The following is a 13,340-nucleotide window of genomic DNA, read 5'->3' as shown; positions in this document are numbered from 1 at the left end:
CCTCCAACACTCTCTTTCCACTTTGTCTCCAGTGTTCATTACAATTTTTAATTACTTTTATGTTCTCCAGCCTTTCAGTCTCTACCATAGAGTGTGGACAGTCAGTATATGTTAAGTGGAGACATACTGTGTGTCTATTTCATAGCCTGACTTGCTTCACTCAGCAACAAATCTTCCATGTTCATACACTTTCTATCAAATTCCAGGACCTTGTTTTATATGGCTGAAGAGTATTCCATGGAGTATGTGTGCCACAATTTTTCAGTCCATTCATCTGTTCGTGGACATTTGGGTTGGTTCCATGTCTTAGCAATCATGAATAATGCTACAATGAAAATAGTTGTGCAAGCGCTTTTCTGACTGAGTGCTCTCCTGTCCTTTGGGTAGATATCTAGGAGTGGAATTGCTGGATTATATGGTAGTTCCATTTGAAGGTCTTTGAGGAACCTCCATATAGTTCTTCACAGTGGCTGGACCAATTTACATTCCCACCAACAATGTAGGAGTGTTCCCCTTTCACCACATCCCCTTTAGCACTTCTTATTATTGTTTTTTTAATCTTTGCAAGGGTTAGGTGGTATCTCATTGTGGTTTTGATCTACATCTCCCTTACAATGAGGGATGTTGCGCATTTTTTCATATGCTTTTTGGCTGTTCATGTCTTCCTTATAGAGTTGTTTATTCAGCTCATTTTCCCATCTTTTAATTGGGTTAATAATTTTCTTCCAGGTAAGCCGCTTGAGTTCCTTGGGTATTCTGGTTATCAGTCCCTTATCTGAGGCACAGTTAACAAAATTTCTCTCCCATTGCGAGATTTGTTGATTCACACTAATTATGGTGTCCTTTACTTTGCAGAAATTTCTTAATCTGATGTAATCCCACTGGTCTATTTTGGGGGATTATTGCCTGTGCTTTGGGGGTCTTGCTTAAGAAGTCTGCCTACCCCAATGTCTCCCAGAGTTTCCCCAATGTTTTCCACCAGTATTTTTATAGTTTGTGATCTTAGATTTAGATCTTTGATCCACTTTGAGTTCATTTTTGTTAACAGTGACAGGTAGGGGTTCAGATTCATCTTTCTACAGGTGGATACCCAAGAAAATGAAGATACAACCACCATTACTTATGTATAAAGATGCCTGCTCATTGTACTTTTATCTCCCCCGTCCCCAGCCGTCCTTTCCACTGGTTCAGCCCTTAAGATTAGCTGCTTCAAAAATGAACTTTGTGGCAGGGAAAAGTTAGAGAAAAACCAAAAGTTAGGTTCTAACACATTCAAGTATGTGCATCCTGTTCTTTGAAGATGCCTATTCACTTAGAAGCATTGACTAAATATTTGCTTGTCCCAGGAGTGGAGTTAATACAAAATTTTTAAAAGTTAGCATAGAGCAACATCTCTTAATTATAGTTCTTTGGAATTAAAAGAACACTTTTTTGCTTGGTGGGGAGAGGGGGACAGAAGTCTATCAAAAAGAGGGTGAATATACCTAACAAAAATGGATAGTTACTGAAAATCTATATAATATGGTACTAATAAGGAACATGTTGAAAGATCTTGCCCTGACAAAGATAATATGAAAGCATATTGTAAAAGCTAAAGTGTCTGTAATTGTTAGCTTTAGAATGAAAGGCTGAGAGTAATTGTTAAAGATTAAACTAAGAATATACGTGCATGAGTTTACTCTTGAGAGAGGGAGAAGATTAGTTATTGAGCAACCATCTGACCATTCCTTATACATATGATATCTTTCAGTATGGCCTCATTTGCCCCCCTTTTATAAATAAGGCAGCTGTAGGTATACATGAAAACTAGAGTTGCACTCTCTGTCCTTCTGTAGGGGAGCTCTTTACGACTAATAATACTGGGTCTTCTGGAAAGTAATGACTTAATTTTCTATGTTTCCTAAGCTGAAATAAACACAAGCTGATGTGATATAGGGAATATATGTGAATTAGTTTTGTGACAATGAACCTGTCAAACTGGAGGTTGATTTATAAAATCGTTTAAAATAGTTCTTTGTGTCTTTGTTGAACTGTGTGCCTTGATTTTTAAGATTGTGTCTTCTTTTTGGTTCTACCATCTGTTCTTTTGTTTGCAAATTAGCTCCTTTTAGCTTTGAACATTTGACTTACATCTTTTTAACTGGTTTACTAATTTGGCTAGTTCCCCTATCTGTCCCCCCCTTTTTTTTATCCCTATTGGAAAAGTCAGTTATTTGATAACATCTTTCATACGAACCTCTCCCCCCCATTTTTTTAAAAAAATAATCTATTTGTCTTCTCCATGGGAGCAGTGAGATGTGCAAGTAGATAGCCTTAGGTAGACCAGAGTAACGTGAGTAGGATCAGATTTTATACTGCTGTCTAAAAACCCAGTGATATTTTATCCATCGTGGCCTAAAGTTCTATTCTTCACAGAGTTGTTTGGATGCTCTCATATAGCAAAGGAAGCTTTTCTTTAATATACCCTTTCCTTGGATTTTTTTAAAAATTTGTTTTATTTTGTTTTGTATTGTTTTTACTAGAGGGTACATGCACTCACTAGAGAGGGACAGAGAGAGACAGAGAAGAAAACACACCTCTCCATAGGGGATGGGCACAGCACAGTCCCTTCCTGTAGGTCTCTCTCCTTTTTGGGATTTTGGCCACATATGCACATGTGCCTGGTGTGTTTTTCAAGCTGCCAAGTCCAGAACTTGAACTGCCCATTCCAGAACTTGGACTGCTCAGTCAGACATGTGGAATCTGGTCTTCTTAATTATCAAGCTACAAAGTCAGCCCCATTTGCTTGTTTTTAATATTAAGTACCAAGAAGAAAACCAAAAAGGATCCATTGAGAAATATAGCAACATAGCATGCACAATAATAAATAAATAGATTTAATAATATAAATAAATATAAACAGTACATAAAGGGATAAAATAAGAAGTGAAAACCTTCTTTCTCTTCTTTCTTGGGTTGTTTCTAGGAAAAAAGATTTATGTGTATTCCCATGTAACTATTTGTATTTTCTATATTTTTAAATTTATACAATAAATATCATACAACATATACTTAGACACTTCATAAAAACGCATCTTAACTTTAGATATCAGCACACAAATATGTGCTACATTTTAATGGCTGTATACTCGGTATTTCTTCTTTAAATATATTACTATTCAGAATACTTAATTTTGGGCCAGCCTCTGGCCTGATGATTAAGGTGACTGGATCCGATATGGCTGACTGCATAGTTCAAATTCTAGACCTATCCTCTTGAAGAACACTCTTGGTGCATGTACATATGTGCTCAAATCCCAAAACCAGGAAGGAATGGTTGAATAAGGATTACAGCAAGGCCATGCCCCTTGAGGACTGCTTTCTCACTTTCTGTTTCTCTCTTTCTCTATTACTCTGTCTTCCTGGCAGTGCACATGCACTTTATGGCAAATGGGGGGGGGGTCCTTTTTGACAATTAAAATGTGACAAATTAGAAAAAGTACTTTTTATGAGAAATCATTGTTTAATTTTTATAATGAAATGGGTATGTGTATGTATCTCTATATATAGATATAGATACGTATATATGTGTGTGTGTGTGTGTATATATATATATATATAGAGAGAGAGAGAGAGAGAGAGAGAGAGAGAGAGAGAGAGAGAGAGAGAGAGAGAGAGAGAGAGAGAGAGAGAGAGAGAGAGAGAGAGAGAGAGAGAGAGAGAGAGAGAGAGAGAGAGAGAGAGAGAGAGAGAGAGAGAGAGAGAGAGAGAGAGAGAGAGAGAGAGAGAGAGAGAGAGAGAGAGAGAGAGAGAGAGAGAGAGAGAGAGAGAGAGAGAGAGAGAGAGAGAGAGAGAGAGAGAGAGAGAGAGAGAGAGAGAGAGAGAGAGAGAGAGAGAGAGAGAGAGAGAGAGAGAGAGAGAGAGAGAGAGAGAGAGAGAGAGAGAGAGAGAGAGAGAGAGAGAGAGAGAGAGAGAGAGAGAGAGAGAGAGAGAGAGAGAGAGAGAGAGAGAGAGAGAGAGAGAGAGAGAGAGAGAGAGAGAGAGAGAGAGAGAGAGAGAGAGAGAGAGAGAGAGAGAGAGAGAGAGAGAGAGAGAGAGAGAGAGAGAGAGAGAGAGAGAGAGAGAGAGAGAGAGAGAGAGAGAGAGAGAGAGAGAGAGAGAGAGAGAGAGAGAGAGAGAGAGAGAGAGAGAGAGAGAGAGAGAGAGAGAGAGAGAGAGAGAGAGAGAGAGAGAGAGAGAGAGAGAGAGAGAGAGAGAGAGAGAGAGAGAGAGAGAGAGAGAGAGAGAGAGAGAGAGAGAGAGAGAGAGAGAGAGAGAGAGAGAGAGAGAGAGAGAGAGAGAGAGAGAGAGAGAGAGAGAGAGAGAGAGAGAGAGAGAGAGAGAGAGAGAGAGAGAGAGAGAGAGAGAGAGAGAGAGAGAGAGAGAGAGAGAGAGAGAGAGAGAGAGAGAGAGAGAGAGAGAGAGAGAGAGAGAGAGAGAGAGAGAGAGAGAGAGAGAGAGAGAGAGAGAGAGAGAGAGAGAGAGAGAGAGAGAGAGAGAGAGAGAGAGAGAGAGAGAGAGAGAGAGAGAGAGAGAGAGAGAGAGAGAGAGAGAGAGAGAGAGAGAGAGAGAGAGAGAGAGAGAGAGAGAGAGAGAGAGAGAGAGAGAGAGAGAGAGAGAGAGAGAGAGAGAGAGAGAGAGAGAGAGAGAGAGAGAGAGAGAGAGAGAGAGAGAGAGAAATGTCCTGACAAGTTTTTCTGCACCTTCTTTGCAAGTCTAACAACACAAATTAATGGAATATTTTCCTAGAGGAAATTTCGTGTTTAATATTGGGCTGATAACAAGGAAATCATTTGTAAGCAATCCTAGAAAGGCATTTTGAAAATAAAGTCTTTATCACTAGATCTAATAACATGGATCCAGAAGTTATAACATTTTATGGCCATAATGTTAGAAGCCCTGTTTAACATTCTTGAATCTTGTTAGTCCTGGACATTAAATTATTGAGGACTTTATAAACTGAAGCTAAGAAATAAAAATAAAAGTGGATAGACATGAATAGTATTCATTTGAACTCTGATGGGGACTGGGACATTTTTATTGAGTGGTAATGGCATATATTTTTTAAAGCTCTTAACAGTCTACTCTTTGGTAATTATAGGAAAATTCTGAGCAGAGTTTATTTCAGCTGACTTAGAGCTTTTCCAAAATGTAGGTTTTAAAAACATAAGTAAGCCTTTTTATTTATTTTTTTTCAATTTGCTATTTCCTCAGATGTTTGAGAAATATCAAATAGAAAGCAGCACACATTGGAAATCTGTGTTTTCTTCAAAAATGTGGGGAGAACATTACAAATATTCCATTATAATATTAATGTCAAGTATAAATTGAAATAAATGAGATAAGGGTGCTTAGTATACCTTTTACATATAGGATAAGGTGACATCATGTAGCATTCTATTACTATCTTGAGTTCTGGAGACTTTGTGTAAAATCCATCGAACTCGTTGTTTATGTACTTTTCTGTGTAATATGTATGTCAAAATTTACACTGAAAATAATGTATAAACTATCATATTAAGTGAACATCAAAATTTACCCGCCCTCATTTTCCATGTTCAAGATCATTGTTTTTTCATTATTGTTTTACATTAATTGCCCTATTAATTGAGCATTGTTTATATTTGTAAACATTGTACACTATAGCCTATTTTCCTTTAATAGAGAAAATGTCTAACTAGTCTTAGAATTTAGTATCAGAATTCAATTACTTTTTATTAGCTAGCTTAATTTTACAGTGCATAATCAAAGTTTAAGGGCATTCAATTTTAGCTGTTGCTCTGTAGCCCTTACCATTCCTGAAACTGTGTTTATTTTTGACGTAATGGAAGTAGTGAGAGTCTTCATGTTTTCTGTAGCTCTTTAAAAGCCTATTCTAGGGGCCAGCTGGTGTCTTGAAGGTTAAAGCAGCTCAATCCCATATAGCCAACTGCATGGTCTGAGTCTTGGATCAGAGGCCTGATAACCACACCAGGCAGGTGTGCATGCATGCCCAAATCCTGAGAGGAGAAAGGAAGAAAAAGGATTGCTGTGTGGCCATCCACGCTTGCGGGAGGTGGGGGTGCTTTGTCACTCCTTTGACCACCCTCAACCCCTGTGGTGAACACATGTGCCCTATAGTAAATTTAAAATAATAATAAAAAATTTACTCTACTAAAATACCTGTTTTCTCAGAAATACAAGCAACATCAATCATATTCTTAAGATTGACAGAAGCAAGAATCATTAGTTTTTTCCCCCAAACTCCCTTGTGTTTGACACAGTTGTATGGATAGAATGTTCTGAAAGGAGCATGTGCATTTGTGATGTCAATTGTCTTTTTAACCTTTGACTGACTGACCAAGTTAGAAAATACCTTCCCTCACCCTTCCAAACTTGATACCTGTTGAAGTGAAAACCTAACCATTTGAGGGAGGTTTTATGTTGTTTTAATATATTTTCTCAAGTACTTGGTTGCAATCCAATACTATCTAGTAATGTAATATAGAAAAGGTATACGATGTTATACATGTCATTTTCCATGTTCCAGTAAGGTTGTTGAGGGACCAGGAGATGGCATAATGCCTATGTCGCTGGACTCCCATGTAGTCAATCATGGTCCGAGTCCCAGACCCCGTGGCTTAAACTCATGCTGGGTATGTGTGCGTGTGTGCTCAAGATCCTGAGAGGAGAGGAATTGTCCACTGCAAAATATCCTGTAGAAGATATTTCTCTGTTGCTTCAATATATTGAGGTTGTGGGAAAAATTATGACTAATTTTTGCATAGAAAAATATGTTATGACTTTCCAGATGACCTAATATATAGTAATGTAGAATTTTAATGTGAAATATAACTTATTTTGGAAAATCCATGGTACTTCTGAGTTTTATTTATATAACATTTATCTAGATGATTAATAATAAAAACCCAGTTAGTTTATGCAATGACTACTTAAAGGTGCTCCACCTTCTTACTCCAAAACCTATTCCGGCTTCCTGTTCAGACCTCACCCCCAGGCAAGTCTCCACTTGTTCCTTATGCTTCTGTTCTGGCCAGGCCTGAGTTGCTCTTCCTCTGTTTTCCTTCAAGATCCACCTCAAATCTCACCATCCCACACTGGCCCCTGCCCCAACACATACACCTCCTCCCACCCCCACTCCCCTACTCCCCTACTCCCCATTCCCCACCCTCCACTCCCCAACTCCCCACTCCCTGTCAGAGCCAGTCCCGTTGTTCTTCCTCTTCTCTGTTCCTGTTCCACTCACCACATAACTAATACAGCCGTAGGCTTGGTCTGACATCATTTTTGCTTATGTGGCCCACTGGCATTTAAGGGCTCTGGTTTCTTGAGGTCAAGGCCATGTCCATGTCCATAGTGCCTCCCTGTTGAATAAAATTGACACCTTTGGGCAGGCTGGTCTTACAAGTGGCAATTTGTTTCAGGAAAGACATTTTCTCAAGAGTTTCCTGATTTAAAGTTTATAGTATTCTGAGTACTCAGGTATAATATAACTATATTTTTGGATAATTAATTACTTTTTTCCTTAGCTGCTACTTATTTGGTGATAAATGCCAAACCTTTTCCTTTGTAATGTTTTGGACTGGTACAGAATTTGATTAGGGATAAGAAACTGTTGGCTAAAAATAAGTTTATATTTTCTAAAGATTTTATTTGTTATGATTTTCTTTTATCACGGATAACTGAGAAATACTGTAAATTGTAGTGATGAAAAATGAGTCTAATTGGTGTATTGACTAAATTGCTAGTAAGCAGGAAATGCTACAAGAAAATATAATTAACATGGTAGTAGCTGGTTTAGATCAAGTTACATACTGCCTTAGTTTCATGAGTTTGGACCTTTGGCAAAATCATAGCAGAAAGTTTCAATTAAAATAAGCAAGATTCAATTAAACTTTACAGTGTCCTTGAAGAACTTAAAAAAATGCATTGAATTTACCTCTCACCATCTATTTTCTTGTTTTTGAGATATTTACCAGAAATGAAAAATATAGCCAATTATTTTTTTTCAGTTTCAGAAGCTAGTGGATAAAATCACAGTTGATTATTTTGACAATGTTTGAAAGGCTTTTGTTTTTTTGTTTTTTTCTCATTTGACATGCAGCAAGGACATATGGGCGAAGGAGAGGTAACATTACTGTTTCTAACTTTTCAATGTATCCGTTATATTTGGAGAGGATCGAGCTTGCTCCATTTTGAAGCTTTATGGGGAAGGGGAGAAGGGAAATAAAATGTAGCTTCGATCCCTATATATCTTCTGTGTTACAGTTAACATTTTAGACATTATAATTTGAAGAAGTTAATGAGCTCTAGAGAAATCAGAATGACAGGTTTTGGATTTGAATCAAAATGATTTCCCTATGCTAATTAGACACTCCATTTACTTATAGCTGAGGATTTACTTCCTTTTTTGTTGTTGTTTTCTTTTTGAAAAGAGTTTCTTAGAAAAAAAATGAAGAATCTTTAAGAAAGAAAATATAGTCAAACCAGGCTCAGAATACCTGATAATCCTGGAAGTTCAGTTATACTTAAATACCTTATGTCTACTTTTTTTTCCCCACAGTAAATAAGCCTAATAAGTTCACTTAAATGAGAGGAGCTAAATAAATAACTAATCCTATACGTTTCAAACATGAGGAAAGCTCTAGAAATTTTAGGGAATTTTAAAGAATTATTTCTAGAGGTGCCTGAATAAGCCTTATTTTTGTCATCTTTAATACAGTAGTTGTGACTTTTTACAAGAAAGATATTGAGATTTAAAATATAAGTGATTTTTGAAGATCATGGTTTTATGGTCTTTTTAGTGTGTATTTGACATACGGTGTTATAGGATGAGTTTGTAATAGATATGCTTGCTATTTGTGTTTAGTAATGAAAATCGAAAGCAAGTGGGCAACAAAAGAACATTGAAATGTTTCAATAAAGGAAGGACGCTTGAGATAGATTTCAGGAGAGTCCATTAGCAAATTCTCTATATTGTACCCAGAGCAAGCAGGAAGCCTGAAAAGTGATAAATAGTGCTTGGGAAGTTCTGCTGCTGTTGTAGCTCCACGTTTGCGAATGATGTAAAAGTTCTTATCTTGTTGTCAAGTAAAAACGGGAAGACTATTCCACACTTGGGCATCTCTGGTATTTTCCGCTTACATGTTCAGGATGATAGGATTTTTCAAACAGTAAATTTAATGACAAGCTTTTAGATTAACAATCTGGTAATACTCAGCTAATAATAATATATCTTTAGCATGCCTAAAAATCTTAAATTCTGCAAGACTACATATAGTTGTATAACTACAACTATTTAGTAGTCAAATAACTGCATTAAGTGGATTTAGATTATATCCTATTAATTAAGGTAAACTAAAATACATGCTCACTTTAAATATCAACTTGTACATTTTAAGCACATTCTTAGAGGAAATTGTTCACACACACACACTGCATTTATTGATAGTTTCTTTATTGTTTTAAAGAAATTTAAGTGATCCAGCATGTCGTAGCCAAATTGAGTCCATACTGGACATGTCATCTAGGTTGCCAGTGGCCATGGCAGTGCAGTCTGCTGCCAGCTGTATTCAAGGGTGCCCTCTCCCACTGTATTTCCATTGCCTCTCACTGAAGTTTCAGTGGGATACTTGAGCAGCCCTCATTTACCTATGTCCTTTCTCTCTGACTCAGTTGGGACCTTTAAGGTGGTAGGAATTCAAGAACATATCTAAGCAAGCCTGTTACCATTGAGAAAAATAAAAAGCCGTTTTATTGAATCTGCTGTTTGCCTTGTTTCTTGTGCATGATAATCAGTAGCAAGGAGCATTTTCTGTTAGCTCTTTTTCCTGCTTTTCTATTCCAGGTCAGTCATCACTGTTTCCAATGGAAGATGGATTCTTGGATGATGGTCGTGGGGATCAACCTCTTCATAGTGGCCTGGGTTCACCTCACTGCTTCACTCACCAGAAGGAACGATATTCTCGCAAAGTGTTTGTGGGCGGATTGCCTCCTGACATTGATGAAGGTATATTTAGAAAGGACTGATTATAGCAGGGTGCCCAGACTGCAGCACACAGGAAGAACCTCACAGATAGTTTTGCTGTGACAGTTATCCTTTCTGGTTTCAGGTATTCAGTCTCACTTGCATTGTTTTCTTGCCCTACTTTCTATCATAGTTTTTAGTATTAGGTCACAGAAGGAAGGGGAACAGGGCTGTGGGAACCTGCTGAAGTAAGGCTTTGGACTAGATGAAAAAGAACCATCACTGGGAAAGCTCAACAAGGGTTCTACTGTTGTGGGCAAACATAGGTGCCTACTGCCCTTTTGTCTGTGTGCTGCCTTGGCCAAATTCAATGACATATTTTTTTTTTTTATTTCTTCCCTGCCTTTTATGAGTGCTCCATAAATGTGTAGTTCATTATTATTTTTTTTAATTTAAAATCTTAGACTAAGTATGAAATTTTGAAAACTGTAGTTGTACTACAAGACAGGGGATCTTAAAAGTTATATAATGGGGCTAGCAGGTAGCATATTGGTTAAGGTGCTGGACTCTCACATGGCCAATCGTGGTTTGAGTTCCGGGCCCAATGACTCGGAACTCATGCTGGGCACTTGTGTGTGGATGCCCAAAATCCTGAGAGGAAAGTGGAAGAAAAGGGATTGCGGCATGACCATCCCTCCCGGGGGGTGATTTCTCAGTTTCTCTCTGTCTCTCTGGCAAGTTCATGGGCACTGTAGCAAAACTCTCTCCAAAGAAAGTTATTTCATTCAAAAAATACTTGCATGCCTTCTAAACACCATGTAATGAGCAAATGAAGCCCTCAAATCTTAGTTTCTAACTATATTTTGCCATTAAAGGGGATCAATAAATCTTGGAAAATATGGCTGATTCTAGAGCTGGGGCAGGGAAAGAACAAGATGAGCCTGGATATTTTCTTGAGTCAGAAAGTAAGGACATGCCAAAAGAATGATGGGATGATAAAGACAGGTCAGAAAGGCACTCCCTGGTCAAATCAGAAACAATTTGGGGGACAAATTGAGCATAAAAATAAATGAGAGCATTAGATCAAAATCTATTTAATACAATAGGTCCCTAGTGATATAAATAAATAAATGAATGAATAAATGGAATAGTATGAGAAGCTCTTCAGGACTGTGTGATACTAAATAGCAAATATAGGAGGAATGATGAAAATAGATAATCACCACTTGGCAACCATTATGGTAGATACAGGCATGAGTTTTCAGTGGATACCAAGGCTAATGGAACAGGATATTGGTGAATAACATAATTTCCCCCTGCAAAATACTGATCCAAATACAAAGGGAATATGTTTCTTTTGGTAGAGAAACAAGGGAGGTATCAATTTGACCAGGTGAACAAGAATACTCTGCTAAGTGGTATGATTAGATGACATAGCATCATTACAGTGGTATTCTTATCTGGAATGCATACCATGAGTCTGGTCATGAGGAAACAGTATAGATCCAGTTTGAGGGTCATTGCCTTAAATCAGTTCAGGTTACTGTAACAAAATACCATAGATTGGATAGTTTGTAAACAACAGAACTTTATAATAGTTCTGGAAACTAGGAGGTCCAAACTGAAAGTGCAAACAGATTTAGTGTCTAGTGAGTCCTTGCTTCCTCATACATGATCATCTTCTGACCATGTCCTCATCTGGTGGAAGGAGTGAGGGATCTCTCTAGGGCTTCCTTCATAAGGGATCTAATCCTACTGATAATTCCCCCCCCCCTCCCCCATTACCTAATCATCTACCAAAGTCCCACTTTCAAATATTCTCACACTGGGGAGTAAGTTTTAACATATGCACTTTGGGGGCTAAAGCATTCAGATTATGACTGTCATCCTAGCCAGATGAATTAAAAAAGATAGGAAAGAATGAGAAGCTATGCCAGATTGAAAAAGACGGATGTTCCAGGGGTGTTACAACAAAGTACACAGTATGTTCTGGATAGAGTTCTGCATCAGGAAGGCAAAAAGCGAGAGTGTTGGGTTAGGTAAAAGTTTGGATGGCATCTGTGAATTAGATAGTAGTGTTGTTATCGATGCTGATTTCCTGATTGGAAGGTGGTAAGGGAATGCCATTGCCTTGATCAGGTACCAACAGCCATGTTTGGGGATTATAGGGCATTTGTCAGAACAAGATGACAGAGGGAGGGATGGCTCATTGGAAGAATAGATTGATTTATGCATGCATACAGGTAAGAGAGAAAGGAGGAGAGGGAAGGAAGAAGATGTAAGGAAATGTGCAAAATTTAACAGTTGAGGAATCTAGATGAAGGAGATGCAGGAAGTCTTTGTACTGTTATTATAGATGGTAGATTAGAAACTTTAAAAACATTACTTCCAAAAAATCATTAAAACTTTTAAATCTACTTTTTGCTTTGTTTTTTATTAGATGAGATCACAGCTAGTTTTCGTCGCTTTGGCCCTTTGATTGTGGATTGGCCTCATAAAGCAGAGAGCAAATCCTATTTTCCTCCTAAAGGTAATTCTCAAGACTTAATTGTATAATTTAGTCTTATCTGATGTTTAGCCTTTTTATTACTATGTACCTTTACTGTAAACTATTTTATTGTTAAACGTAATGATTTCCCAAATGCATCTTTATAAAAAAGGTTTATTTAATGTATTTATTTATTTATTTTTAATTTGACCAGAGAGGGACAGAGTGAGAGAGAGAGAAAAAAAATAAAAAATAAAAGAGAGAGAAAGGGAAAGTAAGAAAGCAAACCACCAGGTCTGGGACTCAAACTGTGGTCAGCCATGTGGGAGTCCAGTGCCCTTAAATACCACACCAACTGCCAGTCCCCCAAATGCATCTCTAAAATTTCTATCTAATACACTCTTAATTCAAATTTAATTTTTTTGGAGAGGTTTTTGCTATAGGGTGTATGCATTCGCCAGAAGGACAGAGACAGACAGAGAGATAGAAAGCGAGAAATCACCCTCCGGGGGGAATAGCCAAGCCTCAATCCTTTCTCCTCCATTCTCCTCTCGGGATCTTGAGCACATGCACACACGTGCCTGGCATGAGTTTAAGCCACCGGGTCCGGGACTTGAACCATGGTTGATACGTGGGAGTCCAGTGACATAGCCATTACGCCAACTGCTGGTCCCATTTAAATTTAATTTTTATCTAAAAGATGTTTCAAGATACCATCAAAATGAACCATATATTAATATTTCAGATTATTGGTATGAATATTGTTTAACTTTGGTTTTGGTTTTGCTACTTTTTTCCCATTTTTAATTTATGCTTCCATTTTTCTGAAGAATTACCAAAAAGAGCATCTAAGCCTTTTTTATTTTT

The 13,340-nt window shown here is 37.7% G+C and overlaps 1 protein-coding gene across 1 annotated transcript in view; it reads left to right on the top strand.

Moving 5' to 3' along the window:
* The window catches only part of CPEB4 (cytoplasmic polyadenylation element binding protein 4), a gene marked incomplete in the record, with an annotated part of 76,718 nt that overhangs the window by 51,330 nt on the left and 12,048 nt on the right, over nt 1-13,340 (top strand). Inside the window, 2 exon segments of the mRNA XM_014591745.2 lie at nt 8,123-8,146; nt 9,866-9,971. Coding sequence (XP_014447231.1) covers nt 8,123-8,146; nt 9,866-9,971 — 130 coding nt within the window.

Source organism: Tupaia chinensis, unplaced genomic scaffold (genome assembly GCF_000334495.1).
Source record: "Tupaia chinensis unplaced genomic scaffold, TupChi_1.0 Scaffold000612_1, whole genome shotgun sequence".
Classification (NCBI taxonomy): domain Eukaryota; kingdom Metazoa; phylum Chordata; class Mammalia; order Scandentia; family Tupaiidae; genus Tupaia; species Tupaia belangeri.
The sequence above is the reverse complement of the archived record's forward strand: the minus strand, read 5'-3'. Positions and strand labels throughout refer to the sequence as shown.